The sequence below is a fragment of the Apteryx mantelli genome, chromosome 12 (genome assembly GCF_036417845.1).
Source record: "Apteryx mantelli isolate bAptMan1 chromosome 12, bAptMan1.hap1, whole genome shotgun sequence".
Taxonomy (NCBI): Eukaryota; Metazoa; Chordata; class Aves; order Apterygiformes; family Apterygidae; genus Apteryx; species Apteryx mantelli.
In genome coordinates, this window is record NC_089989.1 from 25,787,306 (window position 1) to 25,807,915 (window position 20,610).

At 42.5% G+C, this 20,610-nt stretch overlaps 1 protein-coding gene across 1 annotated transcript in view; it reads left to right on the plus strand.

Moving 5' to 3' along the window:
* LOC106497361 (contactin-4) overlaps nt 1-20,610 on the plus strand; it is a 344,686-nt gene that overhangs the window by 235,613 nt on the left and 88,463 nt on the right. The window contains exon 7 of the mRNA XM_013958278.2: nt 17,243-17,446. Within this exon, the coding sequence (XP_013813732.1) occupies nt 17,243-17,446 (204 nt within the window). The remainder of the gene's footprint in view (nt 1-17,242; nt 17,447-20,610) is intronic.

Here is a 20,610-nt window from a genome sequence, read left to right on the forward strand (position 1 = left end):
GGTCAAAGCATTGTTTCTTCTGAGAGGGACTTTGGAGGGAGATATCGGTTAGCTTTTCTTGTTTGCTTTTTTCAGTATAGATAATCAGATTTGGCAAGTTTATTTGCCAAATTTATTTGGCAAGATAGTCAAAAAAAATCCCGCCAAAAAAACAAAAAGTAAAGAAAGCACTCATTTGTATTTTTCAGGGCTCTGAATATATGTTACATTCCATAGAAGATATGCTCGGGAAATACTTGGAGGTCACTGTCCTTTTAAATCTATCTCCAAATTAAAAAAATTAAAATAAACTTTTATGCCAAATAGTTATTTAAGTTATGGGAACTGGGTCATTTAGCTGCCACTTCAACTAGATTTATTTAGTGTTCAGGGCAGGTTAGTTAATATTTTAGCAGTTACAGTTTTCAGATATCTTCTAATATCCCCAGTGTTTCATTGTAATCTTAGAGATTTAAAAAAAAATACAGTTGTATAAACACATGCAGCTTTCACTTGTAAGGATTGGCAGCACACCCATAAACATGGAGAACACCCAAGTTTGTAAATCCATCCCTAAAATAAATTACATGACATTCCCTCTTTGGGAAGATAAGTGAGCATTTCACTTTGTCCTGAGGGCTCTTCTTTGCTCCTCCCTCTCCCCAAATTTTCTCTTGGCTCATCGCTGCAAAAGGAATTATATCCACAATGTTCTCATGACATTTGTCTCTCTACCCTTGTGGGAAAATCATATAGAATGAAAGCTTTGGCCTTCCAAGCCTTGGGAGAAGTGATGGATGTACGTGGAGAACTGGTGGAAGAGTCTTATTCTGTCTGTCCATATCACCGCTCATCACATCTATAATGCATTTATTGTCACTTTTCTTAATTTATCTCCATAACCTATGGAAGAAAGAAGTTAGCTTTGACCTTTTCAGATAGCTAAGTGCTTAACTATGCAAAGGGAAACTTGCTGACATTTCTAGAGGACCTGTCTCCTCCTGACAACATGCCTAGGGTCACCGAAGAAGTCCAGATGACCTGGGAACTGAATCTTCCCAATTTCTAGTCCTGAACCTTTATTCCCAAGACAGCTTGTCCCTCTGTTCTTTGCCACACAAATGATGTGCTATTTTTTCCTCCGGGCAATAATGTTGCCCCAGTAGAGTGACATCCGCTCATGCCAATGTGCAGTGTATCCTGCTATTTTATATTAAATGTTATGCATTTGGTAGCTTGTTCTGTGTTGACTGAACAGTGACAGAATTCAGCAGTTTTCGTATCACTTTGATCTATTAGTGCATAAAACTGTTTACATTTTGCCAATTAAACTGTGTGCCAGCATTTGCAGATCAGTGTGCTTAAAATTAGGCCTCTTTATTTGTATCTTGTCATCTCTTTTTATGCAGAAGCCCTAGCTAGTGGTGTCCAATTTTGAAAGTATTAGTCATTAGTACTACATGAAAATAAGGAGTTAAAGGAAAACAGGTTTTTCTGTCTCTTTGTACGTGCTCGTGTTCTAAATCCACTTGTAAAAGTCCTTCTTTGCATTACTCCTGTTGGAACTACACCTGTGCAGTCCATCTCTGGGAGCTGAAATCTTGACAGGGAATCATTTTCACATCTTTTCACATAGCAGATGCACTACTAAAGGTTGGGTTTTTTTCCTGTTCTCTCTTGCCTTTTTTTTCAGTAGCTCAGAGAACTTTTAGTTCTGCTGCACAGCTTAATCAAGTAGAACTAACTAAATTTTAGTATTTGGCAGAAGAGATGGCAATTCTGATTTCATCTCAATCTCAGCCTTTCGCGCTGCATGGTAGGTAGTGAAGTGTAGACACCAGACATGTTTTCAGAAAGCACTTTACTGATTGCAGGGGAGCTGAGACCACTTTTGAGCTCTGCGGAGAAATGATTAGTGCAGGGATTCTCATCTGATCATTCCCCAACCCCCCCCCCCCCATTTTTTAAGCAATGATGGCCACTTCGTGGGCTGCAAACAGTGAAAATGTTTTGGCTGTAAGAATGGCTGATGGCCTATGGTATGGGATGAATGGTTTGAGGGTTTTGTCTCTTAAAAAATCTCTTGCACAAATCAAGTCTCATATTCTCACTTGCTTATAAAGCCCCAGCTGCATAGTGCAAGGAGAAGGAAGAAAATTGGGAAAGCTAAGCAGAATAGTGCAGAAGGAAGAAAGCCGTTATCAGCCATTTTCACATCATCAGAGGCCCTCATGTGCGGGTCTTTCTCCACCTGAGTAGTACTGCTCTACAGGGCGTGCTGTGGAACAGAATTCGCATAATTTGGGATCAAGTATTTGTGCACTTTTACTCACCATTCCATATTACTAACCTTAAAATTGCTCTTTCCCTTCTTTGAAAATTGTCACACCTCCTTTTTATTTGTTATTTATCATCAGTTAATACGTTATTAATAAATGTCTTCTCAGATAAAAGCTCCACAGATACAGCCATTGCTCTAACAGTGGGAACAGACATTTGTAATGCTCTCTATTGCTGTTCTTATAGTTTATATTAAAACTTTGGAAGCCATTTATACAATCAGTCGTGAAATAGGTAATGTAAAGAGAAGAAACTACTCCAGAAACAACACATAGCCGAAGAGGCTGGGGAAAGGAGGACATTTCCACCTAACATCTACCTAAAAACAGTGATTTTTTTCATTCTGTCCAAGCGGCATTAACCTGTTTTGCCTGCTCTGAAACACGATGCCAGGAGTGTCTAGATGACCAAATCAGAATGGTTTTGATCAAGATCCTTCAACCACATGTGACTGCAGGTCTTAAATCAGCTTCTCAGTACCAGATCTTTCTCACACGGCTAATTCACGTTAATGTGAAACCTTTAGAAGAGCGGGAAGTTGGATCAGGCAAGTACTATTACTTCTCTGTATTTGTTGTGCCCAGGACTGGCCAATTGCCCCTTGCCAAGGAGACTGCAGAAGTGCTGAACTATCCCAGCCTTTTCCTTATTGAGGCATTAAAAGTTTTTCCTCTTTCTTCAGTTAGGGATTGTGATGAACATTGTGAGAACTTTCCTATCTTAATGTCTTCATATGTCTTTACTGCTTGGTCAGATTTGGTTCAGATTAGTGAAAAGTTAATTTAGAGAAGACCGTCTGACAGATGGATAGACATGGTTGTAAAAGTTCCATTTCTCTAGGAAACCAAGCAAAAATTCTGCTAAGCTAGGAGTAATGCTGTTTCGCTGGTTTAACTATTTGTCAAACTGCTGGGTCATTGAGCAGCCTTGCACGGGTCGCTCTGGAGGTTGCAGTGAAGATGGGAGCAGGTGAGCTGTTCCCACGTGGCTGGGATTTGGAAAAAAAAAAAAGAAAAAATAGCTATTATTGAGACTATTTTGCATTAGCACTAAACAGCGATGCTTTCAACGTCCCTGCCTTCAGCAGCAGCAGCGGGGCACGTGCTCACAGGTGGGGTGCGTGCAGTGGCAGGAAGCCCTGCAGCTGTCTGCTCGTGGAAGAGGAGTTAAAGGGTATTGCGTGCGGCCCGTTTGTGAATGCTGTGGACGTGAATGGCCGAGGGAAAGATCAGTTTCCTGACAAACGGAAAAATGCCAAAGTAGAGGCTTCTTCTCTGGGCTGGGGCTCGGAAGCTCCTAGGTGTCGTTTCAGCCTCAGGGCAAATGCAAACATTGATCATGTTTCTTTTTGCGGAATAGAAAAATGGAATTCAAAAAGGGTTTCTCTGGGTATTTTTTAGCAGAGTTGTGGTGTCAGGTGTGGGGGGAATGAGAAGGCTTCAGGGAAACTTTATACAATCACATATAACAACCCCTAAAAGAGAGGGGTTTGTAGAGAGGGGGCTTAGCTAGTGCCGATCATGGGCCTCTAAGCAAGGAGCCTGTTGTGTTTCATTTCACACGTATGTGGTGTCATCAAATACACTTTGAGAGTAAACGGTCTTGCATCAAAAATGTCTGAATCTATTACCAATTTCCCATGTTAACAGTGGCCACTCAGAAGTCACGTATTAGTTAAATTCCAGGTTCCAAAGAAGCATCAACATTTCAGAAGCGGTTACTGGAAGGATACTCCGTTGGGCTCTAAAAGCCTCCAGGTGACTTATCTCAGGCCGAGAGCAGAGAATAGCTTCCCCCAGACCTGCTGCCCCTAGCACCGCGGCGCAGCTCCGGCTGGAGCCCCAGCCCAGGCGCCGTGGTGGTGCCGCGCTCCTGCGCGCTGCGCCCGAGTCCGAACCGAGCAAGCGAGCGGCCCTTCTCCTCGACCGAGCGGGTGAGCTCGCGGCGCGCCTTTGCCTTCGCGTCCCGGGGGGGACGGTTGCAGCTCAGCAGGCACATTCAGCTTAAAATCAGGCTTGTGAAGCCCTCATTTAAATACGAAGCGATTGAGAGTTGTAGCTTCCATTTAAAGTGCATCTCCCATCATTTATTTTTTATATTATGCCACAGTCACTGTTTAAATTATTAAGAGCAAGAAGTAAAAAGCTTCTCAGGAGATAGAAATGGATTAGATTAAAATTAATCTGACATAATACTTTCTTTAAAACTGCTGATTCAGTGTGTATGAGTTTATCAACATATTTAGGGATAAAGGAGAAAGATATAATCTTTCCTCATGTGGGAGGGAGGAATATTCTTTTGTAGCTATCCTCTCCCATTGCTTTGGTGTCTGTCCATCAGCTTAACAGACAGCAGTTCTGGGGACGCAGAGGATGTACAACACTGTTTTAATTCAGAATTTTGTGAAATTACAAATATTTGCAATAACATTTGCTGTAAATGCCAAGTTCGTTTTAGATTTATGCTAACTGCAGCAGCTGAGCTTGTGTCCCTTGCTTGTGCATGTGCTCTGCCTCATTTCAGCGGGAGTCAGTTTTGTGAGCAGGACTTGCAAAATAAGGCCATGGGTGAGAGCAGAATTTGGCACAGGCACACAGATCCCCATTTTCCACGGGCATATATCATTTATCACCCGTGGGGTCAGCAGGGCTACGTCAGTTTATGCCAAGTGAGGGATCCGGCCCTATAAATCGATGATGTATTTCAAAATCAGAGAGCAAATTGACTTACAATTTTCCCTTCTTCCTGTGGTACCCGTTCGTCTATATGCCTATGGCTGTTTTGTTTGGGCAGGCTTGGTGTCGTAGCCCCGCCGTGTATAATTTAGACAGGAACCGTACGGGCTGTTACCTTTAATAACTCCTAGGCTGCAGCTCTTCACGTGAACTAACGATTCACGGCTGCCAGCGCACCTTTCCCGGGGCCCGGCATTCACATCGGGAGCCATGACACGGCGCCTGCTAACTACCCGGTGACTTGCCCCACGAATAACCGAGTAGCCCGCTGAAGGCGGTGGGTTTCCCACCAAACGCCTACCATCCCCCCCCCATGCCCCAGCGGGGATCTCACAAGCTTCCAGGAGAGCTGCAAGACAAGAAGCTCGTCTTTCAAGTAAAGACCTTGGAAATATTGAAATAATAAGGAACATGACATTAATGGATATTTTATTTATCAGTGACAGCTCATGACACGTTTAAAAAGAAATAATCTGCAAGCTAGTCATGTGGTTTATTCCCTTGTTAAACTGCGGCTGATACTAAATGAAGATTGAAATGGTATTGAAAGGGGGTGGAATAGCCAGGGGTTGGCGAACGATGAGTGAGATCTGTCGTCCGACAGGAATCAGTCAATAGGCAGTTATCAAAAGTTGTAGCGTCTCGTGATCTCTATATAAAACAAATCAGAGATCGGAGTCTAGCTCCCAGCCATCTTCTAACCCTATTGCAACCATCCTTATCCTCCAAACAATCCAAAGCGTAACTGACTGTTTGGAGCAGAGCTGTCAAAAATGACCAGGGAGCCTGATCTGCTTGCGAGTCTCTTGAGATGATCATAATAGAAAGTAAGTTGTTGGCACAAGCACAGTATTAATATATCTCCACTTTAGCAATCAGATTTGGTTCTGCAGATCCCTGGGTGTATACACAACTTCACTGAAGGCAGTAGTCCTGACTGCTCGATCACTCTTTCCTGTTGAGGTAATATTTTGTTCTTGGAAAATAAAATATGGTTGCTATAAAAGCCTTAACTTTGACATTTTCTGTTATCTGATACGTATGTCTAAATACGCAACTTTAATGTTGTATGAAAATAATTCCACAATCTATCTGTTATTTGAAAGAAAAAAAATTTCTGTCTTTGAAATAAAACAGAATTGTAGAAGAGTTCAACTTAGGGAAAGTTTGGAGGTTTTTTTTAATCATCAGGGAAAGAGAAAGGGAGGAGCTGTTACAGACTAGTAGTGTAACGTTGTTTACAGCTGGTACATAGCAAAACATTGCTTATCTGTTGAATATGTAAGCAGAATAGTTTTTTACAAGTATATACTACAGGAGGGTCACACAGCATTAAATAGCACCTGCAAATACCTGTCTGTGCAGAGATCTCCCCTAAAGGACATGTTACCCTTACTGTTTTGCTGGGTATTTCAACCTTGGGGTTGTTCATAATATTAATTCACTGCAATAAGAGAATTCTCCACAACCAACTTCCTTTTTTTAAAGGTTTGATCTAATCTCTTACAGCTACAGTAAGAGGCTGATCAAAGGTAGTGAAAGCTGGTATTAAAGGATTAGCTAGGTCACATTGAAATATGTTTTAAAACAAGCCCAGGGACCTTTAGCTTTACTGATGCAAGCGTATAAAAGAAGATTTTTAGGCTAACTCTCTATTGACTTTAAAAGGAAAACAAACTGGCAGATTAAATCTGAGTCATTCCTTAAGGTGATATATGTAGCATTTTATGTGTAACAAGCTTGGAAAATAGAAGTAATGATTAAATCTTGCAGTGCAAAAACACAGGGCAGAATTAAAAATCAGTTTAAGTGTCATTTATACACATGACTAGCTTAAAGCATATTTATTCTCATTTGCTGTTTGGCCCTAAGTAATTAGCAGCTAGTCCCCTTTCTCCTTTGTTCCAGCCCATCTTTTTTCTCTCTCGTCTCTGTTCACTACGGGCAGTACCTGCCACCGAGGTGCTCTGTCTCTGGCTGGCAGGCTAAGATGAGTGGTTTCCCTGTAAGGATGTTGATGCCACTCCCTGGACTGTATCAAGCTATTACTCTTTTTTACCAGAACTTCCTCATTGAAATCAGCTTAAAAGCAGAGAGCATCATACAGCTGTATACATTGCTCAGTGGGAAAAGCTGTGAAATCATCTTGACTTAAATCAGTGTCACAGGAGAGCAAGTGTGTGACTCCTTGCTCCCAGAAGTGCGGTGTTACATGATTAGTAGAGGTAAAGGTTATAGCAAATATAGAGTTATTTATCCACTTATGAGTGCTTCGTGCACTGTTGCTTTTTTGAAGTTGGCTAGACATAGTTACGTGGCACGCTGCATTGCATACTGAATAAGATTTTCCTGTAATCCTTATTTCACCATAAACCAACAGCCACAGCTGTGCTGGGCTACAGTTTACACCTTTACGCCGTTGACGGTGGTGGTTCCTTCCAGCATGGCCTGATATTTTCCCACAAAGTTCCCTTGCTGGACATAAGTTTTAAATTCATGACTCCCTCCTCCTGTGTGCCGGTGGGTCCGCCAACCCATCCATTTTTGAGTTTACAGTGTGTTGCTGTCCCTTGGTGCACTTCAGAGTTGCACCTGGGGTTGGGCTGGCCTTGCCCGCCCCGCAGATCTGTTGATCCAGGAGCAATTGTGCTGGATTGAGCCTAACTCCAAAAATTCACATTTAAACTAGAGGTGCATGAAATGGAGTGGCCTGAAGTGCAAGCCTGGGGAAGGTGCACCAAGTTCAGTAACTGCTGAAGCTAGCTCACCAAAAGTATCGTAAGCCCTGTTGACAAATATGGGTTGAGTTTGAGTGATCTGTGTTTTTGTTTTTTTGGCTAAGCTGTAAATTTTTGTAAGTCAATTTATGAACTTTGTCAGACAAAAAACGTATACAATTTCTTCCAAGACTGTCAGTTTATATGCTAGATTGGTGTGGGGGCAGGAGGGTAAGTCTGCTGCTCATCAGATGTTTTAGAAATAGCTTTGTGTATTTAACTACGTATAATAAACACAATGACATGGGACTCTCCATCTCATGATATTTTCCATTCAGTCGGAGATAAAGGCTGCTGTTGATTTTTCTCCCCGAGGGAGCTTGAAGGTACGGATTTGTCAGCATCCCAAATGGCACGGTACAGGCGTCATTAACATTTACGGTTGCTATAGCAGCTGGCATAGCTAGTCATCGACTGGGCACGGGCTCTGTTTGTAAGAGATAAGCTAGGTCAATTATGTACAGCCATCAAATATTTAACTATTTTAGAGATACAGAAAAATGGAGATGGAACAGATAAAGGCGGTTATTGATTGGATTTCATGTAATGAAGACCTCTCACCTTTGTAATTACCCACGTGCCAAGCTCTCCGTAGTGGGGCATTTGGTGAGCGGGGGGCTGAGGAGTCAGGAAGCAACCACGGCGCTGCATCCCTTGCGAACCCCTAGTGTCGTCGCTGTAAGGGTGACCCAAGGGATGAGTCCGACACAAACCTTGGCTGATCTGCTCATTTTCGCCATTCTTATACGTTTCTGGCTCATTAATGCACATGCCATCAATTTGTACATTTGCATTGTCCATTAATAAAAGGAGTATGGAAAACAGGTAACATTGGAAAGAGTATACGTGCATTTTTATGCATATGTGTATACCTGTACCACACAGCTGTTCTGTGGCCACAAACCAGCACCAGCAAGCACACAGACAGGTTATGTTTTCAAGGACAAGTATTCCTCCTGATCTGGAAAGGGACCACTTGCAGGTACCATTAGTATGTTTTTAGGAGATGACAGGAATGCAGCCTGCAGTGTGGTGCTCCTCGCTTTTGGTGTGTGTTAAGCCCTGTTAGACTCCACAGAGAAGCTGTAGAACATTGTTGTTGGCAGTTTTTAAGAAAAGGTTCAAAAAACCTCAAAGATGTCATAGTTATAATTGATGGCGATGACCTCAGCAGGTCTGGTTGTTTTCTTCAGTGGTTGCATATCTTTATGATTCCCATCATATTAACCCACTTACCATACTGCTTTAAAACCTTGTGAATCCTGTTTGGATTCTGATCTGGTTGCTTGTATCGGTTCCAAGGAGTATGTCATGTGGGAGTGATATTTCCCGCAACAGCTACAAATTAACATAATTTCAAGCAAAACTCCTAAATAACATAGCGTTTCCCTCGTTATCATAGAAATACTTCCTAAACTCCCTGGTAAAAGCTGATCGCTTTGTTCTGCAAAGGTCTTAGTAAGTAGCAGTGAGGAAAGTAACAACTGTTCCTTAAATAATGTTGGCAAATGCTCCAATATATAAGATAGCTTTTTTTGTCAGTCACCATATCACCACTGACCATATTGAATAGTGGCTATTTCATACCCTTCTACATGTAATAGGGAAATTATGCAAATTGGTTCACTAATACTAGTAAAGGACACACTTTTTTTACTTCACATACTACCTGACAAGGATAGCCTGTTTCTTTGTTTGCCAGTGGTTGGCTGGTTGACTACTGAGTAGCTGTGCTATCAGCTTTTGCATACATGATTGTTCTTCCAAAAACACATTATTAACTTTAGATTAATCTTATTCATTATTCTTTTTGTTAAAGCTTGGATTCAAGGTGCAGAAACAGTGATATTATTTAGCTGACCAGCCTTGTGTGATGGAAAGTGCAGAGCAAAGAGTCAAAGGGAAGAAGGGAAGAATTACTGAGTAATTTTTGCATCCAGGTTAATTCCTTTACATTCTTTTGCAATCATTTGAGAAAAGAAAATAAATTGATTCAAAGTACTGCTGGGGCAATGAAATAGGCTAGGCTCAAAAATAATGTGTACACTGCATAATTCATGCAGCTCTACTATTAGAATAAAACTGGAAAAGAATGCAGAATTTTCAAGGAAACTCCAAAGATCGCACTACTGAGTTGTAGACAAACAATTGGTATAGGTGGAAAGGAACTTAAAGGTTACAGGTAGGGCAAAAAATATTGTATGTAATGCTAGAGATTCATATTTCCATGCTAATCCTTTGTTTTCCCTTTCTCACTGCACTCAGACACTATGTTGTCATGCACTAAGCCTCCTTCTCAGCTCTTACTATGTTATTCATGGGACTAAGGATGTTGATTAAGCAATCAAAACCCAGTGAAATTGTGAAATTATGAGTGTCCCCTATGAGCAGTCAGCAAAATTTAGTAAGCAAGATGAGAATACGGAATGAACTCACAGGACACTCATCAGATAATCGGTTACACTTTATCATTTCCTAAATTTGCTGTAACTATCAAAATGATCTGTTAGTACCTCTTGAGAAGTTTGAACACCAAGAAATGCAAGCAATCAGTTTAAAAAAAAAAAAAAAAAAGCCCCCAAACTGTTCACCAAAACCCAGTCTTTCTGGAGTTTATACAACATTACTATCAACAGAGCCTTTATCCACTCAAGCCGATCACAAAATGCCATCACAGATACGTACCGTATGGGTCACTAACCTAGCTTTAACTAAGTATGGCTTGGTTTGTACTGCACTTGTATTCTTTTGTAGATGAATCTTGCACCCAGGCCTTGTTGCAGACAGTGAAAAATGCAAATGTGAAATAACCTGTTATAGCCAAACTTTTTCATTTTGATTTTGTCTTTATTTGCAGTTTTACTGTGAATTGAAACATAACTGTTGGAGCAAACGTGTGGCTGTACAACCCGCGTGCACAGTTAGCCTTGATGCTCTGCGGGCTGGCTGCGTTGGGACCGCGTTCGAAGGCAGGGGCCGTTCCTTTCCTCCCTCCATCCAGGGCAGCTTTCTTGTGCTGGCTGAGGAGTTTGTCTCCTCGCCGCGGCGGTGCCTTGCCAGCCGCCCTCGGCGTCCGCGTGGGGGCAAAGCCCCGCGGCGGCGGCGGCTGCCCGGGGCAGCGGCTGGCCCAGGCAGGTACTCGCCTTTCTCGAGCCCTCCTTGAGGCTTTGCCGTGGCAGCCAGTGGCTCCGGTCTAGGTAATTTTCCAAAGAGATAAATACATTAATTGACTTTGCCCACTCCGTTTGATTGCATACTCATGCAGTCAAACTATTTCAGCAGCTTTGAGACTTAGCCTACTTTTCAGAGATTAAAGAGATTTCAGAGTGTGATGAAGAGAGGCAAAACGCGGTCTCCTTCTGCCAAACCCGGCAGCGGAGGTTGCTGCGTTTGCAGCTGATGCGACGTGAGGAGCCCGGCCCCGCGGCGTGCACGGCCCCGTGGCCGGCCCTGTCCACAGCACGTGCGCCCTGCACACGGGGCTGCGCAGCAGTGGAGCCGGCGGAGACAGTGCTGCGTGGAAATCTGTAAATGAAAACAGGTCTTAACTAGGCTTCGATATGGCTTTAAGGTTTGAATGGCTTTTATGAACTGATGGGCAGGGGGAGATACGGGGTATGTTTAGGGCTTCATACAGCAAATAATTACTGTAGTGTCTGAATGCATAAGACGAGTAGCAGGGGTGACCATCGAGCACGTCTGAGCCTGGAGCTCAGCGAGTGCCGAAGGGGTGGCTCCCGCGCACGTGGGCCTTTCTGATGGAAACCCAAAATGCAACGCGCAGTAACGCTTAGAGGGCCAAGAAATGTGTATTTATGCTAAATCATATAAGAGCGTAATGCTGGATTCATTTCCTTGCTACCACCAATGTTAACCTCAGTTGTGCTGCAGTAGCTGAGGGCTGAAGCGAATAGCTTTTCTCGAAGAAAACTTTTTCATGGCTTTGCTGTTGCTGTCTCTTGTACCTGAAAGCAGCTCATCTATGACAGGCGAAAGCAGAGGGATGGAATTAAATAGATAGTAAAACTTGAGCAATTCCCCTATGTAAAATAAAATCGCGTTTGCAAAATAAAATAACAGTAATAATTTTGTGAAAGTACATGATTGAGAAAAGTGCAAACCTCACTCCCAGAGCAGTATTCACCATATCTGAATTTAAAATGTCATTTTTTATAACATATTAGGATGAAATCCATCTTTCATTTCAAAATGCCTCAGAAATATGTACTGCTGTTCCAAAATGCTGTACTACTACAATTATCATCAGTATTGCTTTGGATTGAAGGGAGGGGGTGGTTTTTTATAATTTTAATTTCCTATCTGTTTCTTGCCGCGCATAATGAAGCATATTTCTTACACATCAACATTTACAGGAAATGCTGCAGTTCTTTTGTTTCGCACTGAATAACAGTTCTCGCCTGCTCAGCTTGTTGAGAATGACATAGTAGGTAATAATACATGAATTATAGGAATCATTAATGATTGGATTAATCTCTGTAACTTTCAGTAAAGCCTGTAAAAACTAATATAGTGTATTGTACCACACTGTTCTTATTAAGAATGATAAATGATCCCCATTTTTTTGCTAATATTAATTTCAAAATTTCACTGTTCCATTCAGTTTTATGGTAACCATAATCATGATGTTTTAATAGCTTTTCCCATAATAGCTACAGAGACGTTTTTAACTGGCAGCCCTGTCTTTATGGAAAAGAGTTTTAAAAAAAGAATCAAGAAAAGAGTTTCTTGTTCTTTAAGGCAAAGACAAGGTGAAGACAAAATAGCATGCATGTGACAAAAAAAAGACCAGAGAATATTATTTTGGCAAATCATATGGTCTAATTATAATAATTACTCGTAGGAGAATTTCTGTTCAATTTTCAGTAACATTTTTACACAACTCGATTTCATTTAAGGTTCGAAATTTACAGTGTTTTAGCTATGTTTCTTGTCTTGAGCAGAAAGTATTCTGGGAATCGAACTTGGGGGACTTCACTACTTTAATAGAGTTTATCATCAAATACTTCAGAAAAATGAAGGAATCTGAGTGTGGAAATCCAAACCCAGGAGGGCTGGGCACTCTGCCAAGCAAAAATACAGACAAAAGCCATGCAGGAAGGCAGAGTGGTGAAAGTCGTGCTCCTCGGGTCTCTCGTTTTTCGTCGCCGTGTCGAACGGAGCCGTTCACGTCTGGCGCACGCGTGCTGCCGCTCGGCCCTCGGGGCCTGCACCGGCCCCCAGCGCCTCTCCAAACCCTGCGTCCCGCGGCAGCATGCTGAGGTTCGTCTGTCACTGCCATGGCAAAGCGACCGAGAAAATTCCATCTTGGGAAGAAAGTAGTATGTCTGGACTATGATAAGAAAATTTTAAATGCATACCTTAAACTCCAAAATCTATATTCAAGTGGCTTAAATAATTGACCTTTTTTTTAATTGCTAGCATTGATGGCAACCGTCCTGGTCTAAATTTTGGTCAACCATGACATTTATTTAGCCATGCATTAGCAGCAGAGGCCTTGGGTTCTGATTTTAACTTCATGATAATTGTAAACGTATTCTTCATGTGTGTTTGTGCTTAGTATACTTGCTCCTGAGCCACAGAGGTAGCCCGGGCTTCACGGAGGTCACTGCGATGGCCGGGGCAGCAAGGAGGGTGGCAGAGTTTCTGAAGGGGGTAAAAGCAGTGAAGAAAAGGGCTTCTGTTTTTGTGTGCTGCTGCCATGCAGATCTCGGTGAGATCTACAACTTCACGAAGAGCAACCCAAGTGGACGGCGGGCTGTGAGCGGGGCTCTGCTGTCGGAGGGTCCCGAGATGGATGCGCAGGGGTCGCTGGGTCTGCTACCGTCTGTCACGCTCTCCTGCAGATCGCGAATCCGGAGGCAGAAATATTAATGGGAAATGCACCATGCTATCTCCGTTTGATTGAACTTCTCCTAGAAGGCCTCTGCTGGGGGGCAGGGGAGGGAGCTTGGAGAAGAGGTTAGCACTAACCGCTGCAACGTATTTTTATCTACTAGAGCTCCCGTGGCGTTGGTGTGATTACAGCTCTGTATGTCCATGCCCTTCTTCTCAACCAAAGCCAAATCAAGCTTCCGTTACCAGCACAACATGCTCCCCGCCTTTACCTTCCCTGCTATCTAAGCAAGCTAGACTTTTCCATAGGCTCCCTTGCAGTATGCAAATGATGGGTCAGGGTTTAACATGCTGTTTCCTGTCTTTGTCATCTTGGCTTCATTGCTCTAGACACTTAGAACAATTCCTAGTATCTTGTGTACAGAAACTTGCATTCTTTTGGCAAAAAGAATTCTGTTTTCCTTCTTCTGGCAAAGAATGTGCCATGACTGTGCTGAGAGTATGGGTGTTGCAAGTATCCATGTGTGAGTAACCCATCAGCAAGGGTTTGGAGAGATGAAGAAGGCTCTTCATGTAGTCATTTGGGATTTAATGTTTTCCATCTGGTGGTGGTTTGAGTGGTTCCATAACATAGGGTGCAGAGACTGCATGTGAATCCTCTACCACCACACATTTACAAGCTACTTCTTTATTCTCCTGTCCTTGCTGATACTCATTACAGAAGTGAAGATTTGCCACCCAAGAGCCTTCATCTCATTTTGAGCTATCATGAAAATCAGACCACCAGAGCAATGAAGTGGAGTGTAGAGGTGTAAGGTACAGCTTTGCGGTGGGTGACAAGCCAGATTCTTTGCTGTTGTCAGTGGGATTGCAGCTGGTGGAGTTTTTGCTCATTTTTGCAAATTGCAAACATGGCTCAGAAGTCTGCAGACAATATTCTGTGTTTGAGACACCTATTTGAATGTGCTTTAAAGGGGAAATTAAAAGCATTGTAAATTAAGTAAAATTACATGAAAAGGGACCCAAATTAGAAAGAAGTTTGTAATACAGCCCTCAAGGTTATATAGTTTAATGCATAATTAGAGAATCATAAATTGTTTTGTTACTATTCATTCTTTGTGCTGGAAGACTCCTTGTCTATGACTTCTGTAAACATTTCAATCACTCCGAGTCACCAAAAGCTGTCTCCAACTGTATTTTAAGTGTCTGTTTACACAGTTGTTACAAATTGCCTATGGGATGTGAACTGTCTGTCACTTACAGAGCAATTAGTATGTGAAACCTTATCAGAAGAAATCCGTCAAGTTTGAAAAACCATAAATATTGCACTAAGATCTCTAAGGAAATCAAAGTGAGCATGATACAGTATTTATTTACATGTTGCTACACAAGCAAATGCACTTCTAGATGTTCCAGTCTGCTTTATTTCTCGTACTTTGCATTTCATAAGTCTCATGATAGAGAATTATCCAGTTGTTTTAAATATATAGCAATAATGGACTGTTCTTAATATCTAAGGCTGTGTAATTCCAGCAGTTGTATCTTTGTGGACAGTTATTTTGTTACAATGAAAGGAAAGCAGAGTTGTTTGACATCAGTTCTTTATTATGTCCAAGATTTTGATCTGAGGTTCCTCAGCTTTGTGTAGCTAAAATTGGTATAATCTGAAGATGGCTCTGGGGGAGGTTTTGAGGTTTTGCCCTCTAAAAATGGGGCCCCTTTAGTTCTGCCTGGCTTGGGTTCTTCTGTGGGAAAGAATCCAAGATCGTAACCTTTTCGTGCTCTCTCTGATCGGACTTCCTTAGTGTCGCACGACTTCGCGTTTGCCTTCTGCTCTCTTGTGACGTGCTTACCCAAGGTTTCTAACCTAGTCCTCAACTCGAATGACACAAATTTTCAAAACTTTTTGAATGTGATGTACAATGATGACAGGACTGGAAAGCCCGTCTTAAAAATAAGGACAGAAGAGCTGACAAAGCAGAGTTTGCACAGAGCTCTTGATTGCTCTCACCAGCCAAGAGGCAAGAACCCTTTAAGCTAAAGGCGTCATCAGCTCAGAAACACATGGGTATAAACTAGTAATGAAAATATTTAACCTGGAAACTAGAGGGTTCTTAACTGTTAAAGTAATACTAACTTCCAGTAGAAAAGCAGGAGCCAAAGAGCTTGCTTCTTCTGAAATATATTTGTTAATGGCACTATGCAAGCTAGTGCCTCAGGCGAGGAAGGATAGGGTAGGACAGGGACTGACGATCCAGAAAATCCCTTCTGGTGCTGTGTTTGTGAGGAAGGTGTGGTTAATTCACCAGTCCACAGTCAATGCAAAATGTAGTAGAATTACAGAGTTTGGGGGATTTTAGTAGAAGCTTGCTGTGTGAAGATGCACTCGCATGTAAATGCATTCCAGAGCAGTAATGGTTATTTGCCTATTGCTGGATGCTTCTGGAGGAGCAAGTTAATTGTTCACCAAGAGTAAATTTAAAAAAAACAAAACTACTTGCGCAAAATAATAAGCCAGCTGAGAAGTGCTACCTTGTTTGCGCTGAATATCCTCTCGACATCAGCATGAGGTTACTTATAATTAGATGCACATGTGTAAATATGATGATTAGATATTCCCACATAAACATAATTATCATATCTTCCTAAAAGTCTAAGCAGGCATTTTATAATCCTGTTGTTAAAAATAAATAAATAAAAGCCAACAATCTGCATTCAGCCTCTTATATGTGTAAACAGTGGGACACGAGGGCAGAATATATTTTCAAAAGTACCTAATGGTAGTTGAGGTCAATTACAGTTATGACTCATTAGAGTATTTAACTATGAATATGCTTTTTAGGATAATTAGTGTTCCCTTAGAAAACTACAGCAGTCTTTACTCACTGTAGTTCTTCGAGTGTTTCCAGTGTGTTTGGGCATTAGTCTTAGGCAAATGTAATAGGGTTATATTACATTAACCTCACTTATAAACTCTGCAACCACTTGCGGCATGTGTCTCTCTGTCATTTTTTATTGCTCAAATAACTTCCAAAGATGTGTTATAAAACACAGAATATTGTCCAATTAGTCACATAGAAGATTACAGCTACTTAATTTAGTGTTCAGTTTTTTGCTGTTTCAGAAATTCCAAGGGAATAAAATGCACAGTGTGTGATAACATGGCTTGGCAGATCCTCCTCCAAACTATCTTCAAAGGGAAAAAAAAAGGAATAGAAAAAGTCAGAAAGATTGAAATGTTCATGGCAGAAAGGTGAGGTTCTTAGAAAATTAATTTTCTGGATTGGAAGAACTTTAAGGAGCAATAGATGTGTTGGATCCACGTGCAGGCTCGGAAGTGTCGCGTTTGGAAATTTATGTTCATAGCCATAATGATGGGAACTCGTGAAATATAGGCCTTTCTAGCATTCTGTGGGCTGTGACATACCTGGTTTGCCTAACCAGAGGAAACAGAAAAATCATTTTCAGAGCTGCAGCCTGGCTTGGGCTGGGGCCCGCGCAGCGTCGCCCGCCGCCGTGCGCGCTGGCTCTAACGCCTCTGACACCCTGTGCTTGCAGAGCTGATTTACGCGTGGATCTTCAACGAGTACCCGTCGTTCGTGCATCAGGACAATCGTCGCTTCGTTTCGCAGGAGACCGGGAACTTGTACATCGCCAAGGTGGAGGCTTCGGACGCGGGCAACTACACGTGCGTGGTGACGAACGCGGTGACCAACAGCCGGGCGCTGGGGCCCCCGACGCCCCTCGTCCTCAGGAACGACGGTAGGTTCAGCGGCTCGGGATCGCGGGCTGCCCTGGGAGAGTTCGCTTGGTCTTTAACCGGCTGTCGCGCAAGAATTAAGCAACGGACTGAAATATTTCTGTTCAGAGTTCACAAAGATTCAGTGAGAACCAGAGACCTCTAATTCAGCTGTGGCTCAAAGTCGTAGACGCTGGTGTTTTTATTGATGCCAGAGTGAAAGTTGCAGTGCCACTGGCAATAACAATGCAATAACAGGCAATAATTATAGAAGAAAAACCTGGGGACACTTGACCAAAGACAGGAAATAAAATAGATTTTAGAGTTTGGATATACTGTAGTTTTACTTATTTTATGCAACCCAGAAGTGAACAAAAGCACTTTGTTGTTTCGGTAACTATTATCACAGGCTGTATTTCCCAGCAGAATTAATGCTGTTTTTAGTAGTCTGTGGAATAATACAAAAAAGTGGAAAGAAACCAAAAGAGGATTTCTAAATTTATACAGAGAATTGATTTGTATCATAGTCATTTTTGAGCAGATAAGAAAAATAAATTTGCATGTTAATTTGCAGTGTCTGTTTAAAGGATAACATTTAGGACATTTGTTCTAGAAATAGAAATGCATTATTAGAGTATCTTCTAGAAGACAGTCCATTGTCACCTAGAGGTATTTTACACAAGTTCCTCCCTTGTAGCGTGTGGTTCCTTGCTGCCAGCCTCCCGCACATCGCGGTCCCCTTCGCCTTAACGCTGTTGCCACCGAGGGTGAACGTGGAAGATTATAAGTAATGAGGAAGTGTCCACATTGGGCCAAGGAGTGAAGACGGCCCCTTTTCCACGCGCCGACTCTGTTCTCATTTATACACAGGAGACTGCATTGCAATAAACCCAGTGTCAGTAGTTTAAATGAAAGTAAATTTGGCCCTGCGAGCCCAGAATAAGTTGTCTAGTGTAAGGAAAAAAAGAGGAACATTTAAATTCATCCTGTATTAACATTTTCAGTGTTGAAGAGGAAATATTTTTAAATATTAAATTGACAGTACTTTCATACAAACCTTACCTAGCTGGAAGTGCTTCTGTTTATCAAAACCGAGCTGGACGCACGCCTGCATTTCCAAAGCGGAGGGTGGCGTTAGGATGATTGCCGCTTGCCACGCTGGCATGGTGCATTGCAAGGGCTCCCTGCTGGCACTGCCTTCCTCAGCCTGCGCTCAGCTTGCTTTGCAGCCCCCGGTTGCCCTCCGGAGGTGATTCGCAGGGACGCTCCCCGGCTCCTTTGAAGTGCGCTCGGCTGTTTATTGCAGATATGAAACTTTAATCGAACCTCGGAGGAGCTCAGGAATGCGTTTGTGAGTTAAGCAGGAAGGGTGCTGTAGTACCTGCTATGCCAAAGATGGCTACACTCAAGACTTGAACACGTGCTACATATGTATTTTAAACTAGGATTGCACTAATATTGCACGCAAACTTTATTTTAAAAAAATTCTGCGTCTCAATTTTTCACCCACGTAGAGTAATCCTATAAAATCTGAATATAATATACTCTCATGCTTGTGAGAAGTTCTGGAAGTGTGCACAACAAAAGTGTGCAAGGCACATAGTGTTTCCACTGGCAGGTGGGTCGTGGTTGTCTTCTGTATGCATATTTGACATGTCCAGTATATCTTAATCTACGTGATATGTTATCTTCTTTACAACACTTTAGCCTTAAATTAGCTGACAGAGAGGCTAGTTCATCAACAATTAATGTTCCCATTCCATTTAATTTCAGTTAGAGAGTTAAATGGAAACATTCATAACGTGCCTCTCCCACTGAATTTAAGTTTGCCAAGCCGTGCCTCCGCCGGCCGGGCAGCAACGGGCTCCACAGGCCGAGAGCGCAACGCCGCTCCGGCGCCTGACGGAGGCCCTGCTCTTCCCGCAGGGGCTTTTCGGGGTGCGGAGGCCTGCGGCGTCTCAGCACCGGGCTGAGCCGCAGCGGGGCCGTGCCTTCGGTGTAGCCAGCGAAGGCCAGGTTTGCCAGGACTGCATGGCATTTGCCAGGTTTGCAGGACTGCATGTTGCATGCTGAATTCTCTTCCATGAGGATCCTGTGAGGGTGGGGTTTTTTTGCGGTTCTTTTTAAACTTATGGCAGCAATTTTTCTAGATTCAGTCACAAATCACTTTGATTTTTTATGTTGAGTATCTGCCATCTTTTTCGCAGGTTTACTTGCATGTAATCATTCTGAAAAAATGCCCTTTTCATATGTGGGGTTTTTTTTAAAGCACTGCTTGCTTCAAAATGCCAGCCTCTTGTGCCATAATTTGTGAAAGGAGAAGATACAGGTGTACAGAATGAAATCTGATTCCTCAGACTTATTGCATTCCCCACCTGTGCCTTTTATGCCTCTCGTTGGCTTGTTTTTAGTTGCGAGGCTCCAGAATTATAGATCTCCTGATGTTATTTGTAGTGGCTTTTTGCAACCGATAGTACATTCTCTTGTTGACAGAAATCAAGTTTCCTTTCCTGTTGCTGTGTTGTGGAAACAGAAGGTGCCTCTTATCCCATTACTTATCCCCAGACAGCGTTTTCTCCTTGGGCACATAAATCTCATAGGGGGTTATAGGAATGGTGATGGGAGCAGACTATGCTGAGACAGCTCGCTTGGTCAATATTAGCCCAAACTCTCTGTTTCTGCAGACAGAGGTTATCTGATGATGATAAATATGGTGTGCAAAGTACATTATGTGCTAGGAAAAAGATGTTTTTCCTCTGTCCGTCTTAAAAATTCCCTCCCACAAATGCATTTAACCTGGCCCATTTAAATATTTTAATCTCTACCGCAGGCTGGATTTGCGATGGTAAGTGTGTTTGTAGTGCATGCGGCTAGCTGCTTTGCCTGGGAAGGTTTAAGCGCGATGCTCATCGGAGTGCAGTGGTCCCTGAAAGTGCACATTTGCGTTTGGGATTTGTCCTCCTGAGATGTACATGCATCTTCCATCACAGGGCTCCAGGAATTACACCCAGTGAAAGACATCGTGTTGGGAAGAGATTAGAATTATAGTCTGTTCAGCTTTGGAAAACATCTTTCAGCCTCTTAAAAGAATAGATCAGCGCTCTGTCAGAAGCCAAGACACGCTCTCCTGTACTTCATTCTCACTGTTGCACTACAGCAGTGTAAATTTTCTGCATTTGTACGGTTT